At 42.6% G+C, this 23,444-nt stretch overlaps 1 protein-coding gene across 2 annotated transcripts; it reads left to right on the top strand.

The window, feature by feature from the left end:
• The first annotated feature begins 1,088 nt into the window (after positions 1–1,088).
• fignl2 (fidgetin like 2) lies at positions 1,089–16,364 on the top strand. 2 transcript variants are annotated; one of them, XM_068307035.1, is made up of 3 exons: positions 1,089–1,202; positions 2,618–2,751; positions 11,837–16,364. In XM_068307035.1, the coding sequence occupies exons 2-3, from the start codon at positions 2,727–2,729 to the stop codon at positions 13,879–13,881; spliced, it is 2,070 nt and encodes a 689-aa protein (XP_068163136.1). In that variant the 5' UTR covers positions 1,089–1,202; positions 2,618–2,726; the 3' UTR covers positions 13,882–16,364. The 2 variants fall into 2 exon arrangements, with proteins under 2 accessions (XP_068163136.1, XP_068163145.1); XM_068307044.1 differs by having other exon boundaries at positions 1,117–2,234.
• The last annotated feature ends 7,080 nt before the right edge of the window (positions 16,365–23,444 follow it).

Genomic DNA, 23,444 nt, shown 5'->3' on the forward strand with positions numbered 1-23,444 from the left:
CCACACAACACACCAACACCTCAAAAGCTCACCGCCACCCTAGACATACAGTCATAATTTTAAAAAATGTCTACTCTGCACATTAAATGTCACAAATACAATATTAGTTCCATATCTGTACCATATCAATAACACTCATATTTACATGCTGCATTTCCATTATTTCAAAGTCATAGATTTGTGGAAAATATAATACAAAATGTTTTACAGCCTGTAAAAAACAAAGCAATCCCATCAGAGTGGGAAAGAACTCTTAGATATTATATCCTTTGTTATCACTTTAATGTTACCTGATGTAAATTACATGTCACAGTGTTTTTCTCAACTTATAATTTTTGATTGAAATTGCTCTTTTTGGAAGGGTTGTGTCTAATCCTATCAGGGCTGAGTTTGGAGTCCTGGGACTGTGTGTCTTTTCTATTTCTAATGATTTGCAGATGATGTGACTTGAGGGTGTTTTGGGAATGAGTTTTAGGAATCTTTGAAATAGCTGAGCTGATGAAGCGTCTAACAAGTTTGTCAGCTTTTGAGTAATTGATTTGGCAATTTCTTTAAATTACTTAAAGGTAATGAGTAAATATCAAATATTTATGGTAACTTGATTATCACTAGCTCTAATTGGTCAGCAAGTAAGTAGTTGTTCGTCAGTGTGTGTTTATTGTGAACTGATCAGTTTCTTCAGCTCTTTAACAATCCTCCCAGCACAAACCAAACTTTATCATGACATTTCCCAACAAAAAAAACAAAAAAACACAAAAAATAGAAAGAACTCTCTCCCTCTAATGTCCAAGCTTGAGAACGTCCTCGCTGTCCTTCAGAGCAGGATTGGTCAGTCCCCCACACTCTGCGGCCCTCCCCTCGGTGTCTCTCTCTCCCTACTTAAATACTTTAAGCATAAAGACAGCGAAGGAGTAGATAGGGAGGGGGATGGGAAACTCATGGGGGAGGGGAGGCCAGCTTACTCTGTTGTCACTGGCCAGAGAGTGAGTGAGGGAGGGAGAGAGAGAAAGGCAGAGCAAGAGGGAGGGAGAGAGAGAGGCAGAGCAAGAGGGAGAGAGAGAGGGAGAGCAGAATTGTGTCCCATATGTGGGAAAAAAGCATAGCAGTGCACACACACACACACACACACACACAAGTCTGGTCTGCTCCAGGGATTATCACAGCGCTCTCAGTCCTCATGGAGGAAATGCAGGCATGAGTAGGTAAGGCTGCCTCTCTCCTCTGCATCTCTGCTGTCAGGGGCCCCCAGCTCTGACCAATGCTGGACCTGGAGTCCGTCTGAAGTTGGAGGAGGACCGGAGTCGAGCGGTGTTACCAGCTCTTGTCTTCAGCCAGTGAGCAAACCAAACCTGACTGTCGGCTCCTCTCAGCTCGTCAGGGAGGACAGAGCTGTCTTAGGTTGAGGTGGAAGCTGTTCTTTGCTGGTGGAGAACTTGGTCCTTCAGGACTGAGTGTTGAAAGTTGATTGTCAGTTAGAGCAGAGGGGCCGGAGTTAGACCCAGTTCCTCCATGAGACGCCTGTTGGTGTCCGGAGACTCATGTGGTCCTGGCGTTATTTATGTGTCATGTTAGTGAATGTAATTTTATTTCTAATTAATTGTTATCTTTTTAACATGCTTAAAAGATAAGGTGACACCTGCAATAATGTTAAATAACAGTTAATATAATGATATTGCAAAAAATGTAATTTAGTTGTGCTGTTTGTTATAGGGTTGCATTTTTTTTTTGTTTTTGTTTGGTTTTATTACGATTAGAAGCTTCACTTTTTACCATAGATTACTATTTATTTACAGACAATAATTTGTCGCTGAATTGCTTGTTATTTCACTATTGTTTTTACGGCCCTAATTTGAATGAATGCTTATTGCGAAAGTAAAACCAGTTGTTTTAGTGTTGCGGGTTTGCTCAGAGAGCTGCCACACTGAAGAATTAGGCAATAGACACTGAAGGATTGAATAGAAAACTCTTCTATTATGCATTAAAAAAAAAAGAACATAATTACAACCCAAACCAGAAATGAGACAATACCTTGCCTTTCTTAACCTTTTAACAGACACATACAAACAACTGAACAAAATTGTCTTTTTGAAAGTGTGATTCAGGTTTTTGGCAGCCTATGTGTATTGATTATAGAACTTGAAAAGTGAGATTGTGCAGGAAACATTTTCTTTCTGCATTTTCCCTATGTAGCTCTGAAGAATGCAGTCTTTATTGCCCCAGTGCACGAAGCAATGGTATGCATCTCCAGTCTTTTTGTGAGGCAGATTTAGAAAGCCCTCTTTAGAGGCTGAACACTGCTTCACAATCAGCTTAATGCCTCCCTATAATGAATACCCTTGTGTGGTGTCAGATTTGAAGACTGTGTGTGTGTGTGTGTGTGCGTGCGTGCGTGTGTGTGTGTGTGTTTCTGTGTGTGTGTGTGTGTGTGTGTTACACTGATAGGGTTCTCAGGTTGGTCAGTAATTCTATCATAGTGTGGGTTAATTCTAGTTTACGTGTTTGTGCGTGTGTTTCGTTTTGTGTTGCTGTGTATCTTGTGTGAACTGATTGGTTGACATGTGAGTGTTTGTCCAGACAATGTGCAGCAGCCTGTAACTGCCTCACCTTTCTTCATCAGGGCTGTTCTCTGGGAGCTCATTCTGGTGATGGACTACGGCCGAATGGACGCTAACCATAGCTGGCATTCACAGAACAGCATTCCCCCTTACTGAGACCAGCTCCACAGAATGCTGAGTCCTATTGTCCCCTATAGTGAGTACACTACTTTCCACTCCTCTCTCCTTTTCTGTGTCACACCGAACAGCCCCACGAGACTGAGTTGGACTTTGCTTCAATCAATGAGCCCTCACTCCATAAATAAGCAGAGGTGGACGCTGTGTCCTGCTGATTGTAAACAGGCAGAAAAATGCACAGATAAATGTGTAAATATGCTAGCCCCAATGCAGAAACCTGACTTTTTCCTTGACGTGTGCAGTGGAAATGTTAAACCCGGTTACTGGTCCTGTCTGAATGTTTCATCACTTAGTAGAACACACAGTTGGGAGAAGGAATAGGGACAAGGGTAGGTTGGAGGATGGATAGCAGTAGAACAAGTCTTGGGTTCATTTTACCAATACAGCTCAGGACTTTGCACCACACACGCTGCCTGCTGCTGCCTCTCTCCCGTTTTACCCCCTCCTCTTTCTTTTCTCCTTTAACTGCTGACCTAATAACTGACATGTCCAGTTTTGGCTTAGCCCCCTGCACCCTCCCACCAGCTTTCATTTGAGTCCAGGGCTGCGACTCTCCAAAACAGCATTGTTTGCCAGCCAGCATGGGGCTGCCTCCACAGGCTCTGCCTCAAGGGCCCCTTTCTCCCAGCTCTTTAAGTTTCCTCAAATGAGCATTATCAACATGACAGTTACAAGAAAAGAGGAAGAAATCAAATAGGACTGTCAATATAAAAACTATCACATCATAATTAAAGGTTATAAACTTCTTTTCCTTAAGATCCCCCCCAACAATTACAGTACTGTAGTGTCTCACAAGTTGCCGTTGTGAGAATTTAAACTGAGCAAACCAGACTCATGAGAGCATCTTGAACGGATGATTAACCCTGACACTTTGATTGCTTTTTGTAAATATCAGTCTTGAACTAGTGAATGTTATTATCTTTCCGGTCTTTAGATGAACTGAATTTCAAATCATTGCCAGCTAATAAGTACCTGTGTTGTCATGAAATGTCACCTCAAAGTGGTTTTAGTTGATTTAACAGTAGGTCTCCAAGAAAATGTTCAATTCAAAAATGTTTATAGGTATAAATTCAATTAGGTTGAATTGCTCAAACAGCAATGATGGGCAATGTTGTGTCCGATCAAGGCCTTTTCTAGCGTTCCTTCCATCAGCTCCCTGCGCCCTAGTAGTCCACGCTGACCAAATGCTCTAAAGTGAACAGCACGTCCAAGAATGTCACAAACTGCTGGTGGAATAGTTAGCATGCCTTCAAAGCCAGCACACTGCTGGTTGTTCATGGGAACCTTTCAGTACACTGCATACTAGCCTTTGTGTGTGATTTTCTTTTATGATCAGGATGCACAATGCTGGTTTTCATCAGATCTGCCCAGTTTCTTGATGGTTTTCATATACAGAGCAACTCTGTTCTGCAGGGCTTCTCTAGGGTCAATATATTTTCAGAACAGCCTGCTTTTGTGCCTGTATGCAGACAGAGGCAAGTTATGAGTAGCACACTGCAGTGTTAGGTAGTCATGTTGTTTACTCTCAGATCAGTGATACAAACACACCCCTGTGCTCAAAGGTGATGCTGACGCTGACTATCTTTTAGTTAAAGACTGTATCCATGATTCTGCTGAGTAAAAGTACAACAGTGTGGGACTGCAAATGTGCAGGACATGTGAAGACTCTCACCTTCATGTTGGAATCCCCTTTGTGGGTGTTTGGAGCATTCCTACTTTCTAATGCTAGTTCTGACTCCTGCTGTAGGCATGCATGCCCCTGTTTGTATATATATTTAGTTATTAAATGCACTCATACATGCGACCGATATGCCACCAGACACTCAGATCTTTAGTATTAAGACTGATGTCAGAAATCGTAATTTAGATCTTGCTTTCATAGTGTTTGTCCTACTCGTTTGACCCTATCGGGTCCAGTCCACATCTCTGGCCTGTCCAGAGTACCACAAGCTCGGGCAAGCAGCCATGAGTGGACCTGAGAAGAAACCTGAGAGAGATTCCAGGGGCCATGGATACTCCTGGAGGGATTTGGTGCAAAGAATCTGTAATCTGCACTTCAAACACACTCTTAAATCAGTCCCAGGCCGCCAACCCAGGAGTGCCCTAACTCTTGTTGCTGGGGCCCCCGCTGGTGTAGCGATACCTTTTCTTTTAAAACAGCACACAAAACATACAGACACACAAAAAAACTACACACAGGACTCCAGATCTGGCAGTTTTTATAGCTCTCCGCTGACTGACCCCTCTCCTTTCTCTCTCCTGGTCTGTTTTTATGTTTTGTGCAAGTGTCTTTGTGAATGACTCAACTAAGTCATGGAGTAATTTGTAAAGAAAAATAAGTAGCAGCTCTCATCCTGGCCACTGAAGTAGCAGGTTTGAGGGCTGCATTGATGTCTGTCCCCATTGTAGACTGAGTGGTATGAGTGTTGCGGTGGAGAGGCCAGCGAGTCCCTTTGGTAAACACGCAGTCTACTAAAGTGTGTGTAAGCAAGAGCTGGGATCATTAGTGCTGGGTGTGAATGGGCTCTAATTAGCCCCCAGTGTGTGTGTGTGTGTGTGTGTGTGTGTGTGTGTGTGTGTGTGTGTATGTGTGTGTGTGTGTGTCTTAGTGTATACAACTTGCAAACGTCTGTGTCCAAAAGAATGTTAGGGACCAAGGGTCCTGTGAGTCCAGTGGCCCTGTGCTCCCTCTCTGAGGATTCATCAGCTCATTATGGGGACCTCTGTTATTGCTAAGGGCCCAATTAAGAAGCAATGTGGCGGGGTTCATTTGGATTACAACACTTAACTGGATTCCTGAGGCAGCAGAATTCAGAGCTCCACAATGAGATTGAGATACGTCCTTTGCTCTAATAACACAGCTAATTTGTAAAGGACTACACTTGAGAAGTAAAGTCCTATTTATCGTTATGCCATTATGTGTTTGTTGTGCAGTTACCATAAAATACACTGCCAGAGAAGAAAGTGTGGCTGATGAACAAACTGGGGTTCCTCTAATTTGCATGGATGTTAACATAAATTCAAATCACAGTACTTTTCATGTTCTGATTCTAGGCAGCAAACACAGAGGGGCCATTCTCACTGGGACTGGGGCATATGGGAGGTGGAGAAACAGAAAAAGAGGGAAAGAAGTAGACTGCAAGGAAAAGATGGCGCTGAAGAGGGGCAGATAGAGCAAAGATTGGGTGAGTGAGACAGATGGAGGGGGCGATTGGTCATCACAGAGCCTTAGGACAGCTGTTCTTTGATATATTAGTGGACACAATGACCTAAAGCCAGCCCAGAAAATAGGGACCCTGGTTTTCTTGAAGGGGAGGGTGGGTTAGATGGGACTTGCCTATTTGTGGATGTGTGTTAGCAGCCACGGGAGATAGGGGTGGTGGTGGTGGGGGGGTGTTTTTAAAATTACGAGCATGAAGTGATACATCCAGCAATTATTCCAGAGGCTATTTAGTGTTGGACATTGGGAAATGGCTATAAAATGAACATGATCTCAGATGGGAATTGGGTTTTTTTTTTTGCACTGTCGTTATCAATCTTAAACATATTTGCTAGCTAATTAATATTCAACTGATGTCATCAAGAAGTTTGGGTCCTGTTTTAACAGTAGTTGTGGTTTGTCCTCACCTGATTTTATTAAAGACAAGGGCTTATTATTATTCTGCTTTCTGACTATCTCTAACAGACTCACTGCTGACTTACTTTCCTTGTCCTTTAACCATATTACTTGCGCTCACTGATAGAAACTATCCCGACAGCTGTCCTGAAGCCTCCCCATGGGAGATGAAACAAAAAATTGTGTGAGTCAAACTGTCACTCTGATGCATGGAGGACAGAATGCCATATCCAATGGTAGGGAGAAAGACACACACACACACACACACACACACACACACACACACACACACACACACACACACACACACACACACACACACACACACACACACACACACACACACACACACACACAGACACACACACACACACAAAATGAGGACATCCTTTAAAGCCTCTGCATGGGCTCTTTCCTTCTGGTATTGGACGAGGTAGGCAAAAAGAGCCATGTCTGCTTGTGTTTTAGGCTGCAGGTGTGAAACTTACCCACTGGCGCTCCCACACTCTGTTGTATGGTTTTAGGGCCGTGAAAGACGGAGCAGATGAGCCACAAGGAGCAAGAGGCAGTGTGGGTGTGGGAGATTGTGTTTCTTGTTATTGATGGCAGATCCCTTACTAAAACTAGATTTATAATAATTTTCCCTGGTAATGTCCAATTATGTACGTCTGATTAATAATGATCTGTGTTGTCTGGTATTCATATTACCTCTGTTTCAGGCTCTTCCTCAAACAGCTTTTTGACAAAACCACATATCATCACTGAAGGTGTTCAGTTTCTCTGGGGGAATCAGGGTTTCATCGATAGTTCTTTATCAAATAAGGTTATTTGTTCAATTGTTTATTTATTTATTAATTTATTTATATAAATCTATATTGAAAAAGCTTTAACTACTAAATATGTGTAGCATACAAAAGTGACTATTAACCACATGACTATTAACCAGTTATCAAAATATCTGGTAATTAATCTTTTATTGGCCGACTCCTGCTTTTATTCACAGATTGTTGATGCTCTAGGGGAAATATTGTATTGTATGATAGTAATATGATATACAGTATTCCAACAGTAGACTAGCATTTATTGGTACAAACTGTGCAAGAGGTTATCAGATGTGTATTTAATACTGGAGTGAGGGAACATCCAAGGATGATATTCTTCTGTCTCCACCTGCCACTCTGTGAAATGTGGGTATCCTCCAAGATTGGTGTTTTTATGATGGACCAGGTAGTACGCAGCATGATGGCCACTGCCTAGTGAGCATGCCCTGTCTGATATTACTGTTATAAATCACAGCGAACTTCAGAACAGAGGACTTCAGAGGTTTTCAGTAGTAAAAGAAAATGAAGATATCACACTTTGATAGATAAGCTCGTTAAAATGCTTCACTGATGGTATGCTTTGCAGTTCTGTATCACTGAGAGACGGTTATAATTGAAATGAAAGTAAGTCTTGAAATATTTCCACAGAAAGACTTCTTTTTTTTCTGCACATTTGTGTGTGGCAAACGAGAGTTTCATCCAACAACATTTATCAAAATGATGCTTGATGAATACAACTGTTGCAGCCATCAGAGCAGTGAGTTTGTGATTTATCCCCTGGAGAATGGTCATCTGCTTTTCATTGTAACTGCATACATTTCAAGGTTTTCCTTTTGAAGTCTTTGAAATGTAGTCTTCCTGAATTCCCGTTGCTTCAGCCGCAAAAGCTGAAGCGATGTTCTCCATACCATGTGACTCTGCCCTTTTTCACTTGAACTGAAACACTAGAAAAACAAAAATTAGTTTGGCTGCAAAATTCCTCCCCAGGCAGTATATATTTGATGACTAGTTGCAATTTTTCTTTAGTAATTTCTTTATTTTCTTGGGGTATAACAGTCATTGCAGTTGTGACGTTGATCTGCTCAGCCGTCGTGTGTAGGTCAGCTTGTTACAGCTCTTGTCATTAATGTTTTAGTACATTTAGAGCAGAGAATGACAGGCTTTATAGATCTATTTACAAGGACATTTTATCTATAATAGTGGTTCTGTGTGGAGATGCATGATTGAGGGAAGGTGCTTTTTTTTTTTCTGTTCTGGGGTGGGGGTAGAGCTTAGGCCTGAATAGAGCCCTGATTGGATTGATCCATGGCGCTCTTGTTTACAAGCAGCCTCTTCACAATCGGCACAGTTTAATAGCATGCTGTCCCAGAAGGGTTGTTGCATCCATGTCTGTTTTGTTCCACAGGGCAGGGAAAACAAAAGTGCTGGGAAGGGAAAAGGGGAAAGCAACCTCGGGGGAGCTATGAAAAGGCACCGGAGCTTCCTACAGTACCTCCAGGCTACTAGTGAAGATAATGTTTCACGTCACCTGCTGATACCTCTTTTACAGGAAACCAGAACACGTTGTAGGTTGTCACCTGACTTTATTGGCCAAGAGCTTTGGGCTCAGCCTGGTCAACATGAGACTCAGTGACTTTGTAGAGGGCAGACTTGAGCAATTTAGAGCAGAACTCACAAATGAACCTAACACGCTCCCCCTGAGCCACACATGGTCTAATTTTAATTTTAGGGCCTCCTCAAAGTAAAGCTGTTGAAGAGATCTGTGCCACTGTCTTCATCACGCACTCCTACAATAGGATGCAGCTCACACAGGTCCCTCAATAAATCCCAGGCTGACACAAAGGCTGTCAGTGGACTGCTGCAGAATAGATTAATAAGATTTCCATAATTAGACAGGCCCCTGACAATAGGATCCTTCAAGCTTTGTCTCAGGGCCAACTGGATTGTCCAAACTGCACACGTCTGCCGGACGGCCGACCACCACAATGGCTGCACGGATAGTAAGGCGTTCAGCAGAGAACATCTGTCTCTCCTGGGGCCAAGAACACACACCCACAGTGGGAAGTTTCATGTGCATGCACACCATGCTCTTATCATCTATCCCACAGCATAGTCAGGCCATCAGCTAATAGAAAAGCAGTCATCACATATTTATGAATACTAAAATTAGTCCTCCAAACCAATTTCTGTTGAATAAACTGATGAATACTACAATTTTATTTTTTATTTAAAGTTATTTTTAGGTTGCATAGGATAACTACAATCTGAAACTGCAGGACAGCATATGCTGCTGCCCACAGTATGTCCACATTGTCCCAATTTCCTACTTCTAATCTTAGCTTTCTTCTCGACTCCAGTGAATTAATCTATGTGATGGCTGTGATTTAAACAGAAGTGTAGATTAAAGCTTGTTCAGTTTATTGGGGAGTACTAGAGCTCTGAAAGCCACAGTCCAACAGAAGGCAACTCTAATTACATCAAAACAGCTAAACTGCATAGCAAACCTGTTATTCATCAGGGGTGAGTGGCAGTCTGTAATTGATTCAACTCACTCTGTGCATACATACAAACAGGCTAACAGCATTGAATACACTTTTTAAAATGACATACAGAAAGTAATTAACCTCAAATGTAATAGTAAATTGTTTCTTCGGGTATGAGTATCTGGTCATTATGATGGTCAAGGGGATAGTATGAGAGAAGTCAATTCCGTACTGGTGCTACTCTAATGATGTAGTGGACAACGGTTAGCCCACCTCACTGAGACTTCTAATGTCCACTCCAGGCCGGTTAGTGAGGATGAAGCGCCTGCTGTCCACTCTTTTCACTCCCTCCATCCCTCCCTCTTCCATCCCTCCCTTCCTGCTGCAGGTTTTATGAGCTCCCCTGGGCTCTCATCCATCTCTGTCACACACAGGCCCCATTATTGGGGCTGCTCACAAACTGGTTGGGCTGCAGATGGGAAGGGCCTGCAGGACATATATGTGTTTTCTGCTGCTTGGACAAAGACTTGCGAGTCAGACCATAAAAATATGCGGTCATCTGGGTGTGGACAAGACAATGTCTTCAGGATGTTTGCAAAAGTACATCTGACCAGAGAGTGTTCCTTCTTATGTGTGTATGTGTTGGCTGAAGCTTAAGGAAGGACTTGAACTGGTTTTGGCCATTGGGAACTTAAGGCAGTGGATTTGAATATGAAGGACATGATAATCCAATGGCCATCTGGTCTGCAGGTCTCATCTGACTGAATAAATAACAGGCGTAATCTGAAAACACACATGGGGAGATTTGTAAAGGGAGTAAAGAAAGAGGCCAAAGTTTAAAAATGAGCTAGAGAGCAGGAGAACAGCACTGGAATCACAGGCTGTGGATATTAAGATTTGATTTAAATGGCAATAAGAAGTCGGGCTCAATACACACAGACTCAATGAATAATAAATCGTCAGGTATCCACTGAGGGAACGGTGGAAAGGCTAGTAGTAGCTGTTACCATTTTCCTTTACCTCCATTTCTGGCTGGAGGAGTCCTCACCTTAGGGTAAATTGTGACAGTTCAATAACACCAAGCTATGTGTGGAATGTCAAGCTAATGCCTCAGCAAGAGGTAGCGCAACTTCATTAAATGATGATTATACCTATATATCTATCTGTCTGCCTATCTTTTTTTTCTTTCCATACTGCTATCCATACACATGCTCACTGTCCCGTTTGCCTCCCTTCCTTTTTCCCTCTGTCCAGCCACCCATCGGGCCTTTGGAGCTCTGATGTTCTGTGGGTGGTAGGTGGGGGTGAAGGGTGGAGAAAGGAGGCATTCAGAGCAACGTGCACAGGGAGATAACAATAGCTCCTCTGGGAGAACTGCACATGTTAGCAACCCAAGGAAGTTTCGTGGGATCTTAGCACAACTCCAAAATAAACTGTGATGCTGTAAAACATTTGATGAAACTTATCTATCTGCTTTCTTTCTTTCTTTCTTTCTTTCTGCATGTTTCTCTTTCTCTCTTTCATCTCCTCTCTCCTCTCACTTTGTCAGACATTTTAGCCCTGTCTACCCACATGAATGATGACAACTAAAAATTATTGTTTTACAAATAGGACTAAAGCCATTGCTTGTCTCTTGCGTCTTGGGAATGGAGTCCAAATGATATTTCACCGCACACAGGACAGTCAGAAAATCAGAAATGAAGGATTGTGTAAACTTTGTCTTATTTGGAAGAATATTGATGTTTCTTATAACACAAACAGTCAACTTTGTTCTCTTTGAAAATAAATAGGGGCTAGCGCAATGGTACATGGTGAAACAGATTTGATAAACATACATCATGAACAAATATATCTTAAATATAGTGCTGTTTTTAACTTAGTATCTCAGCTCTTTCATGAAGTGCGGAATTTAAAATATGACTAATATTATTATTAATGTATTATTTCATTTACAATATAAGTTAAAGTAAATTAAGAACGAAAGACCAACAATGCTCTCTTTTTTTTATCAAGTGGTGAACATGCTAAATGGAATAAATGCATTCATGCTGTATGATGACGGTTAAGATACATGGTTGTTCGTGATACTATTACTGCAATGCTACCAATATTCTAATTTTTATACAAGTGTAATTAGAGGAAAGTAATAACATGATGTCTTTGCACTGTTCTTGTTGTTTTTAGGTTTGTTAAAGATGCACTGGAACCCAGAGCATGCCCAACCTCTCAGCCAGTGGCCTGAGCAGCACCTGGACGTCTCCTCCACCACCTCCTCTCCAGCCCACAAGTCAGAACTCTATTCTGGCCGAGTTCGCAGCTCTTACAACTACGCTTGGGCCAATGATGACATCGGTGCTCTTACAGCCTCCAACCTGTTGAAGCGCTACGCTGAGAAGTATGCTGGTGTGCTGGACTCACCATATGATCGGCCACCTGCTGTGGGAGCCTTTCCAGAACCAGGAGCCTTCGGTGCCCTCAGTGCTCCGAAGACTGAGCTGGAACCCTGGCCACTGACACATAGCACTGACGCCTCCTATTCCCTTGTGCCCCCTGGAAGCCATGAGAGCCTCTCTGATTCCAAAGCCGTGGTCACATCTGCTGGCCCTCCAGGAATCAGCAGTGTGTCAGTAGTGAACAGTAACCTCTCAGACTCTGGCTACAGTGGAAGCAGCTCATGCAGTGGTTCCAGTGAGTACCCCTCGAGCTACAATGGCACCTATTTATCTTCAGGGTACTGCCCTCAGCCCACTGCAGCACTTCCCCCAGCCTCCCTCCACACTCTTCAATCCACCCCTACATTGGTGGCCAGCTATAGCCCTACCACCCCTGTCTATAACTATCCTCCTAGCACATACCCTGCCCAGACCAGCCTTGCCAACGCCTATAGCCACCCTCCTGCAACTTACTTGACCTCAGGTCTACCAGCCCCTAATCCTGTTCCCTCAAGGCCCACAGTTGTAGGAGGCAGCTATAGTTACCATAGCACCAACCTTGGGACATCTGAGTCTGGAGGTTCGTTAAAAAGAAAAGCATTTGAGATGATCGTAGAGGCGGATGAGAATGGGGATGGGTCTCATTACAGGAAATACAGTTATGACACCTTGAAAGCCGGGGGAAACTCACCCTACAGTGTGAATGACAAAACAAAGTGCAGAGGGAATGGCTTCAGCAATTCAGGCAGCACAGATTCTCAAACCTTCAAGTCAAGTAAGACCACCTCGCAAGCCCTGGTGTCTCCTCAGTATGGGGCAGCGGGGGAGTACAGTCCTCCGGCTGGCTTGAATGGGGAGAATGGTGTGGTGGAGCAGAGCTTCATACAACAGCAACAGCACAGCTCCCAGACCCACAAACACCCTCAATTGTGTGCGCCAACCGTTGAGACTATGAAGAGTCCAGATCCTCGACTGTTGGACTTTGTCAATGGAGATTTATTAGACTGCAGTCCCCCACTGCTCTGGGGTGAGCTGGCCGGGCTCACCCATGTCAAGACCGCCCTGGAGGAAGACATTCTGTGGCCCGTGTTGAGGCCTAGTCCAGTTATCCGGCCACCAAGAACCGTCCTGCTGTTTGGCCCCCGGGGTGGGGGTAAGATGACGTTGACTCGTTCTTTGGCTTCACAAATGGGGGCTTCTTTCTATCGGCTGAGTGGAGCCATGCTTGCCTCTAAAGGTAAAACTGAGGCAGAGCACATTCTGGGGTCTCTTTTACAAGTGGCAGGAGCACGGCAACCCTCAGTGGTGCTGCTCAGCCAGGTGGAGACCATGGAAGAGGAGGGCTTAAGGCAGATACTGCTGACCACCCTCGAGAAAGTCCAGGTGGGGACCTCGGGCTTGGTGATTCTTGTTTGTGCCACTGGCAGACCAGATCTGCTGCAGGATGCAGTTCATCGGAGCTTTGCCAAGCGTTATCACGTTGGCCTGCCAGATGTGAGTATGCGCAGGCAGGTATTGCTTCAGGCGCTGTCGCCTCAGGGATACAACCTGAGCGATCGAGAGCTGAGCGCTGTGCTGCAGCGCACAGAAGGCTTCACAGTGTGGGAGCTACTTCAGCTCAGCCAGCAGGCACTCTCCTCAGTATCCTCCCCCACTGGGACCATGCATGGCCTCCCAACATCCTCTAAACCCCCAACCTTCACAGACTTTGAGCATGCCTTCTTGAAGGTGCGCCCACACACCACCACAAAAGAACTGGACACTTCTATAGAGTGGAGCAAGATGTATAACCACTGAGGAAGCAGCCAGTCACCGCACTCGGACTGCAATATGACCCTGTCCTTGCTTTGACATGGCAAGCCTTGGGAATGTTTTGTTGTTGTTGTTTTGTAATTACAGATTATGCAGGCAAAGGAGCCAGAGGAACTCAACAGTACTGCAGAGCTGACAAGGTTGATTTACTGGCACCATGCTATAATGGGCTGTTTTTGTTTTTATATTAATATTCGCAATATTTTGTTTTTCCCAAAGAGAAGAAAAATTATTAGGCCTTGTTGACAGGGGTAGTGTATTAGTCGTTTGGCCAATGGGAAAAAAACACACACACTATGTTCAATTTCGATACTCCCAGAGATCCTGATTAGCCTTGGTCAAGGACAAAATCAATAATTTGTTGCTAGGTGACGTGGTCCAAGATTATGGATAATCAGGGTTTGGAAAATCCCCCTTTTGACTGCTACTCTCAGGATCTTATTTATTGCCAGTCCACCTCCATTTTATCTTAATGTTGATTTAATTATTGGGTTATCACTAATTATTCAAGATTAAGGGCTTGGCGAGAGAAACATTTCAACAAACCAAGGTTTATAACCAAAACCACATCAACCCAAATTCATAATCAACAGTGTTGTAATATTTCTCAAATGAAGACTCAACACATGAATCTTTCCTGATAGCTTCTCACCAAAATATTTCTTTTATTTCCCCCTCCTAAAAAATAAAATCAATTAAACATGTTTTTGTCTTTTCCAGGAGTTGTTAAAAGAAATCCTTGTAGTTACACTCAACATGTTTCATTTGGTAATAGGAAATCTTACACGACAGTATTATACTCACAGCTATGTTGGCATTATTCATGGACAACATATTTTATTATCTCTTGGTTTTTGTGCTTAACTTCACACACATATGTTCTTCATCTCACATTCCTTATTGCCGTCTGCAGTTTTCCTGAGAATTGTGCTTACATCACAAACTGTACCGACCTGCACACCCAGTTTCTTTGTTCTCTATTTCACTTACTGTTTTCCTTTTCTTAGTATGTAGTCATTTTTGAAATGCTCAGGAAGAATTTCTTTACCTCAGAAATATGAAATTAAAGAATGTATGTAATCTTAGGGTCTTAGTAGAGAGTGGTGCGGAGCGAGATAAAGGCAAAAAATGACGGTCTTGTAACACCCACTTCAACTGGGCTTTTACCTCGGGCGAGAAACTTGAATATTCTACAAAGAGTAACATTGAATGTAATTCAGGTATTTCAAAGGATATTTGATGCCATAAATCCACATATTATTATATATGAATATATAAATATGTTTCTTTTGCTGTTCTTTTACCGTTTGTTTTATTGTAGTTTATGGTGAAGTGACGATTGTCTTCAAGAAATGCTATGTAGAATATAGAAAATATTCCTATTTTGTTGGACAAACTGCTTGCAAACATCTTTATTATTAAGTGTTTACATATTCTATGTATGAATTTCTGCTAAGCATTATTTTAAAATGTAAATATAAGGCACATAATCATGTGTGTCCTCATAGTGAACATCTGAGCACAAATCACATGAAACATGTTATCACACATAGCTTTCAGCAAATCCCATGGTCTAAAAATTCATAGTTAATGCCTAAAAACTGTGAGTGAACCCGGCATGCAGACAATCCAGACAAATATCTCCTTTTCCACCATGTCCTGCAGTTCTGCTTTAACAAGCTGGAAAAGTCTGGTCAATGGACTGCAGGTACAGAGGTCGTCAGTATTAGCCTGTTACCATGGTCCTGAGGAGGCATAAACAGAATGATGTAATATTTCCTTCTCTCCCTCTCTCTCTCTCTGCTGTCCCTTCATCATTATTTTTTCCCCTTTTTTCTCTCCCCAGTGCAATCTCATTAGATTGGATTGCCCCCTGGCCACAAGCCCAAGTGGCCATGTGGTGTTCTTATCCCCACCCACCCCCCCCTTCTCCCCCTTCTCTTGTACCGATTCCTCCGGAGTGGAAGTGTCTGATTGATGTCCAGCAACCCTATATCACAGTGCAGCCATCCCTCTCCAGCTGGTGACTTCAGTCATGCCATACAGCCAGATCAATCAGTGACCCCCACTGTGCATACTGATTGCTGTCTCCAAAACTGAAAACACATTTACAAATTAAAAAAATGCTAGCTTTTTATGCACAAGTAAATACAGAAATGAAATATTACTCATGACTAACCTAATATGATTTTCCCACTACTCCCAACAGTTTGTCCAACAAAGCAAGCTTGTATTTTTTACATTTTGTTCTGTTTTCACGGTAACTTTGTTCTTGGTTATTGTACATTTTCTGTAACCATTTCTACCTCATTTTTGCGGCATATTGTACATGAAAGTATTTATTTCATGGCTTTTTTGATGTCTGTTTTAAAAATGATAAAATGTTCTTGAACTGTAATGGTCTACCTCAGAAAAGACTGTATTTTAAGAGAAGAGTATCACACAATATTAAACAGAATTTGTCAGTATTCCCTGTGGTTATTCCTTTGTGTCTCTCCGATATCAAAAATAGACCATATACCTTTATGGGTGTAGTCTGGCTTAACCCTGGTTTTAGGGCCAATAAATATTTATAAACTAATGGCCTTCTTTTAACATAGAAATACAGACTAGATCACAGGCTTTTAGATTTTTGATCACATCATCTTGAATCACCTTGAGTCATGAACAAGAATAGTTAGCAGCTTAAGTCAATAGGATAAAATGCAACTTTTTTTTTCCAGCTGAGGTTTACACAGAATACATAAAACTTCACTTATCCTGTGTGTACCTGCACATAAATTCAATCATCGCATTGAATTTGTGCATCGGTGTGCATTGCAGCATCCAGAACAGCAACAGCAGGCAATGCTAGCACACCCCTGAGGCTTCAGGCCTGGCACCAGAGCACAGAGGTCCTTCATATCTGTCACTGTCTGTAAACAACAGCCCATCCCAGAGGCCTTCCCTCTGCTATTTCTGGGCTTTCCTGACATCGTTCAAAGACTCAAAAGTAAAGAAAATCTGGACAACTCTGCTCAAACAAGTAAAACCTTATCAAGACTAAATGTGGGTATGTTGCCTTGTGGATATGGGTAGTGGTGTCAAAGCTACGTTCTAAGCATCTGTGACTGAATCCCAGTAGAACAGTGGTGCTGGTGGTGTTGATGACAGAGTCATTAATTGTCTAATAATGATGCATAGCTTTGTAATAAGTGCAACCTTGTCCAGTGGCTGCCCTTCATCCTCTGATGAAGAATACTTGATTCCACAGCTGTTAAAAAAATACTTCCTATTTCCTCTTGTTATAAACTCAGTCACAAAATGCACAAAACAACCATGCAGTGCCAGAATCAACCATGTGGAAATCTTTCACATTTTTCACACCACTATAGTCACAGAGTAGTAGAAATAAAGGTAAGATCGGGCCTAAAAAATCCAGCCCGACCCGCCCCGAGCCCGAGGGTATTAAAGCCCGATCCAACCCGACCCGAATGTAATTATTGACACTTTGAGCCCGACCTGGCCCGAGCCCGAGGGTATTAAAGCCCGACCCGACCCGAATGTAATTATTGACACTTCGAGCCCGACCCAGCCTGAATTTTGAGCCGGGTCGGCCCGAATCCAAGGATTCGTGCTTAAGATCTTACCTCTAATTTCAGCGCGTATGATCGGAAAGGTAAAGTGACAGGAGAAGATACAGCTGACGGGCTTGGATCATAAGATCTTAAGCCTGAGCCCAAGTCCAAAAAAAATATAGCCCGACCCGACTCGAGCCTGATGGTATTAAAGTGTGACCCGACCCGACCCAAACGAAATTACTGACTTTTTGAGCCCGACCCGAAATTCGGGCCGGGTCAGGCTTGGACTCGGGCTTGGTCTTAAGATCTTACCTCTAAGTAGAAACTACAGTATTTTCCGCACTATAAGGCGCACCTTCAATGAATGACCTATTTTAAACCTTTTTCATATATAAGGTGCACTGGATTATATATTGCATCTGATTATAAGGTGCACCGTTCAATGATTGGCCTATTTCAAAACTTTTTTCACAAATAAAGCCCACTGGATTATGAGGCGCACTGTCGGTTTTTGAGAAAATTAAAGGCTTTTAGGTGCGCCTTATAGTGCGGAAAATATTGTACTTGCCATTGCTGCAAGATGATTTGTGATAATTATATTTTAATATAAAATTTTAAATTGCGATAAAAAATGACACTGAAACAGTAGCTCCTGACTTCATCTAGACAGTTCCATGGATGGATTTTCTGTGTGTCACTTTCCAACCAGTGACAAGCGACTAAAACCAGTTTGTCCTTTCCGTCCTGAATGATTCCCATTCTCTAGGAAGTCAATCATTTTCTTCTTCCTGTTGATTGGAGGTAATAAGACGAACAACTTTTGTAATTGGATAATAAAAGATTTTAATGAGCTGCTGTCCTATTTACTCATACATAAACTGTGAATAGCAGGACTGTGATGCGCCTCTAACTGATACTAAGAATAGATTTCACAACAATTAGAAGTTACTCGTGTTGATTACCAACATAATTACTTTAATATAAGGGGACTTATGGACAGCTATGGTCACGGAATAATTAGCTGTAACACATTTTAGTTGAGATAGAAGTGATTATAATAGAAATTAAAGAATTCTCGTGGTAGTAGATACTTGTGACCATTCCATTTCATGAGTTTTCATATAGTTCTTGTTTATTTTGCTCTTCACCTGTACAAATAATCTCAAATTCAGCAGCATATTTGAAGATTTATTTCTAGCATACACTATTGGATATCCATTTTTTTTACGGTGCCCATGCACATTTTCAGCCTGGGCTTGACTCAGTGTTCCTCTAGAAAAACTTGAAAGTTATTTATGGTAACAACCTTCATAAATAAGGTCACTCTTTGAATCTCATTTTACGTGGACTCAGTTCTCCTTTACCTCTGCTGCTGCTGGACTACCATTGTCCAGGCCTTGATACTGACAAGGTTGACATCAGAGGAGAGCTCTGACACTGGGTGAGTTAGGACTGCCAGCTGTTAGCAATCAAGTCTATTTTGAAGTCAGGGACACATGGACCCCCAGGGCCAAAGCAAAAAAGCAGCCCAACCCCTCACATCCCCCACCCAACAGAGCCTACAACCTCTGAAAGCCCTGGTGCCAGAGATACACGGCACAGCTGGATTGGTTCCAGATGTTGCAAAGTTGTAGTAAGGGTCCTTTACCTAAGAGGACCTAGGAAATGATGACAGGCCTACACAGAAAATGATAAAACATAAAGCAGCTTGTGAAGACTAAGGTAAAGACTGAGCTTAAGCTGAAGAAAGTTTTTATGGAAAAAACCTGAACCCGAATAAGAGTTGAAAAGGTGAAGAAATTGGACCATTTTTTGTCAAGTTATAAATTGTAACCACTGTTCCATAATGGAAAGGTAAATGACATTCTTAAAACTGCGTCATTGACGGAGAAGGAGGTGCAGACTATGACGAAGTATGAACGCCCAACGGAATGTCAGTTAATATTAGGTATTGGCTCTTTCCTCGAGGACTGCGTTTCCGTAAAGAGTGTCATCTTCATGGTAAGTGGGACTTTGGAGCTGGTAATATTTGACAGTTTCAAGCACAGAAGCAAGACTTCAGGAATGAACACAGAAAAAAAATTAATGGGAATCATCAAATGATGTGTGCAGCTTCAAGCCAGGTCAGTAGGATGATCTGACACCTAGATCAAATGTGTAGAGTGAAAACTGTTCATGCTTGCTCTTTTTAAAAAGGTGAAATCTTTGTGGCAGCATTGTGTTGATGTTGGACAGGTCTGTCAAAACGCCCAGGAAATTAGGTTTGACAAGTGGAATGTCTTTTTAAAATGTCTTGACCTGCCTGATGTCACGTGACTAAAATGTAATCAGTGAACAAATAAACATTTATTAGGTTTTAGAGAGGATAAAAAAAGACCTTAAGGACAAGTGAAAGTGTCACAGGGAGCAGGATTAGATTTTGATACAAAAAAACGAACATGAAATAACTTTTTTTTTTTAAATTTAGTCTGCAGAGGATGTGTGTAATCTCGTTATGATGGCACCGAGAATTTGTAGAGGTCTGTACCTCCCCCATGTGGTGAAACCAACAAACTACAAATCTGGATGAATAACCGGATTTAAAAGTGAATTACAGAAATTCATATTAGACAGATAAGGCTACATGTGTCAGATATAACAGAACACACTTTAATATAACATGTTTGCTTTTATCAGAAAGATAAATATGGAGAGGAGAGGGCTTCCGATCAAATAAATAATGATGTAGATGTTCTTCATTAACAGCCAATTTTTTGATTGTGCACCTCAGATTGTTTCAAATACACTGCCTGGCCAAAAAAAAAGTCACCGTTTGGGTTTCGATAAGAAAATTGCAGTTTTATGATCAGGGGTTGCTTCGGTTGGTCAAGTCTAGGCTCAGCAATATTATTCAGGTAAAAAATAAAGTCAGCTGAGTATCTGAATGCGCTGAATGACCAGGCTATCCCATAAATGGATATTTTTTTCCCGGATGACACGATCATATTCCAGGACAACAATGCCAAAATTTATTGGACTCTAATTGTGAAAGAGTGGTCCAGGGAGCGTGAGGAATCATTTTGACACATCAATTGGCCCCCACAGTCCTGAGCTTAACCCCATTCAAAGTCTATGGGATGTGCTGGAGAAGACCTTGCAGAGTGGTTTGACTCCTATCGTCAATACAAGAACTCGGCCAAATATTAATGCAATTCTGGACAGAAATAAATGCTGTGACGTTGAACGAGGTTTTTGAAACAATGCGCACCGCAATCAAAGCTACAGGCAGTCCCCACGAAATATTAGAGTGTGTGACTTTTTTTTTGCAGTGTATGTTGTGCTTATAAAATGACTTTTTTAATTAATTGAAAAACTTTCCTTTTTTTGGTATGTTATTTGAAAAACAGCAATCCTTCATGAGAAATAAATTGTCGCACTAAAATGAAATATAAATGCTACATTTTAGTTGGATTACTCAATACTTCAGTGACTGCACTTAAATGTTTCAACTTATTCACATTTTATAAAACCATTCAAATACATTTCTTTGACTCTTGACATAGTGATATATTACAAACTTGGTTTTCCAATGTACTTTCCGAAGTTGATGGAGCTGCAGAAACATATGATATTATATGATATGATACTGTATGATATGATATGATATGATATGATATGATATGATATGATATGATATGATATGATATGATATGATATGATATCAAAGTCAAGTCAAAGTCAGCTTTATTGTCAAGTGTACCATATATGCATGACATACAGCACAGATGAAATTACCGTGGGTCAGAGAGGACCCACGGTAAACAGGCAGTACAACACAGACAGTATAACAGGCAGTACAACAGGTAGTACAACACAGACAGTACAACACAGGCAGTACATCAGACAGTAGAGCACAAAGTATGAGATGAAACACTAAGGGATGGTAAACATCTCTATACACTCTTTAATCCCGTAGGGGAAGTGACGTGTGCGCAGTCCCTGAGTTGAAGGGGGGCGAGAGAGGTAGGTAGTCAGTTGCTGGGGGGAGGGCAGGGCAGGGTGAGGGTAGAGTTCAGGGTTGTGGAAGGGGGCAGAGCAGGGAGGGAGTTGAGCCTCCTGACCGCCTGGTGAAAGAAACTGTACTTGAGCCTGCTGGTTCTGGCCTGCAGACTCTGCAGTCTCCTACCTGATGGCAGCAGGCTGAAAAGGCTGTGAGAGGGGTGGGTGGGATCACCTCCAATGCTGATGGCTTTGCGGGTGAGGCAGGTGGTGTAAATGTCTGTGAGGGAAGGGAGAGAGACACCAGTGATCTCTTCAGCTGCTCTCACAATGTGCTGCAGGGTCTTACGGCAGGAAACAGTGCAGGCGCCGTACCACACGGTGATGCAGCTGGTCAGAATGCTCTCGATGGTGCCTCTGTAGAAGGTGAGCATGATGGGGGGTGGGGCTCTTGCTCTCCTCAGTTTGCTGAGGAAGTAGAGGCGCTGTTGGGCTTTTTTGGCCAGTGATGCAGTGTTGCGGCCCCAGGACATGTCCTTGGAGATGTGCACACCCAGGAACTTGGTGCTGCTGACCCTTTCCACTGCAGCACCGTTGATGCTTAGTGGAGCATGCTGGGTGCGTGTTCTCCTGAAGTCCATAACAATCTCCTTCGTCTTCTCCACATTCAGATGGAGATTATGGTCCTTTCACCACAAAGCCAGGCAGCTCACCTCATCATTGTTGTTGACGAGACCCACCACAGTTGTGTCGTCTGCAAACTTTATGAAGAGGTTGGAGCTGGAAGTTGGTGTGCAATCCTGGGTCAGCCGAGTGAAGAGGAGGGGGCTCAGTACACAACCTTGGGGGGCTCCCTTGTTCAGCGTGATGGTGTTGGAGGTGTTGCTACCGACTCGAACTGCCTGTGGTCTCCCTGTCAGGAAGTCCAGCATCCAGTTGCATATGGAGGTGTTGAGTCCAAGCTGGTCCAGTTTGTGGATGAGCTGCCGGGGATTATTGTGTTGAATGCTGAGCTGAAGTCGATGAAAAGCATTCTTGCGTATGAGTCTTTGGTCTCCAGGTGGGTGAGGGTTGAGTGTAGGATCCATATATGATCCATCCATCAATTTTCTGTCACTGCTTTATCCGCTGTCGCAGGTCACCATGCCGCCCCATGACATATGATATGATATGATTTGATATGATTTGATATGATATGACAGAACACAAAAGAATTTGTGTCTTCTTTCTTGGGCTCAGTGTTGCTGCATTTTAACATCATTACAGTACAACCAACAATCAATCAATCTTATTAAAATAAGAACGACACAACTTTCTGACTCCTTTATGTTACTCAGACTCAACAGTTCTCCTGTGACCAAGCACCGTCTATGATGGTGAAAAAATGCTTTCAACAGGGAGAAAAACCTTTGAGCAAAGACCAAGGAGATCACCTCTGTTTTGACCTGGATGAGAGAGACTGAAAGTTAGGCCCCGTAAGACAGATGGGGAGACAGAGAGACTGAAGGAGGTCAACGACGACAACAATTACAATATTTGGAAGAACAAACAGTAGGACCAATAAATACTACAGCAATAACTGTTTAAAGGAAACAGCTTTAACAACAGAGTAATAACTGAACTTGATTCTCGTGAAATCACTTCAGTATTTTACAGTTTTTAATCGCATTACAAGTGGCAAAATAGTGCACAACAGAGCATGATTGCACAATCTATCAAATAGGACACATTTGACATATTTACTTAAAAGTTTTGACTCCAGAGGTTTTCCTTGTTTAAGATGTTGATGAAAGAAGGACTAAATTACTGAGCCACTGACTAAATTACTGAGCCACTGAGCCACTACCACTGAGCCCCCGGCAGTGGCTCAGTGGTAGAGCGCACGGTAGAGCGGGTCGTCCAATGTTTCAAAGATCGGCAGTTCGATTCCCGCTCCCGCCCAAAAAGAACACCCGGAGGTGAGCTGACAGTGGGAGGTGTCAGCTCACCTCCGGAGCACTGCCGAGGCGC

This window comes from Antennarius striatus, chromosome 2, assembly GCF_040054535.1.
Source record: "Antennarius striatus isolate MH-2024 chromosome 2, ASM4005453v1, whole genome shotgun sequence".
NCBI lineage: Eukaryota > Metazoa > Chordata > Actinopteri > Lophiiformes > Antennariidae > Antennarius > Antennarius striatus.

Coding starts and splice junctions, on each gene's coding strand:
- fignl2 (XM_068307035.1), top strand. CDS start 2,727: ATGCTGAGTCCTATTGTCCCCTATA. Junction 2,752..11,836: donor GAGTCCTATTGTCCCCTATA/GTGAGTACACTA, acceptor TGTTGTTTTTAG/GTTTGTTAAAGATGCACTGG.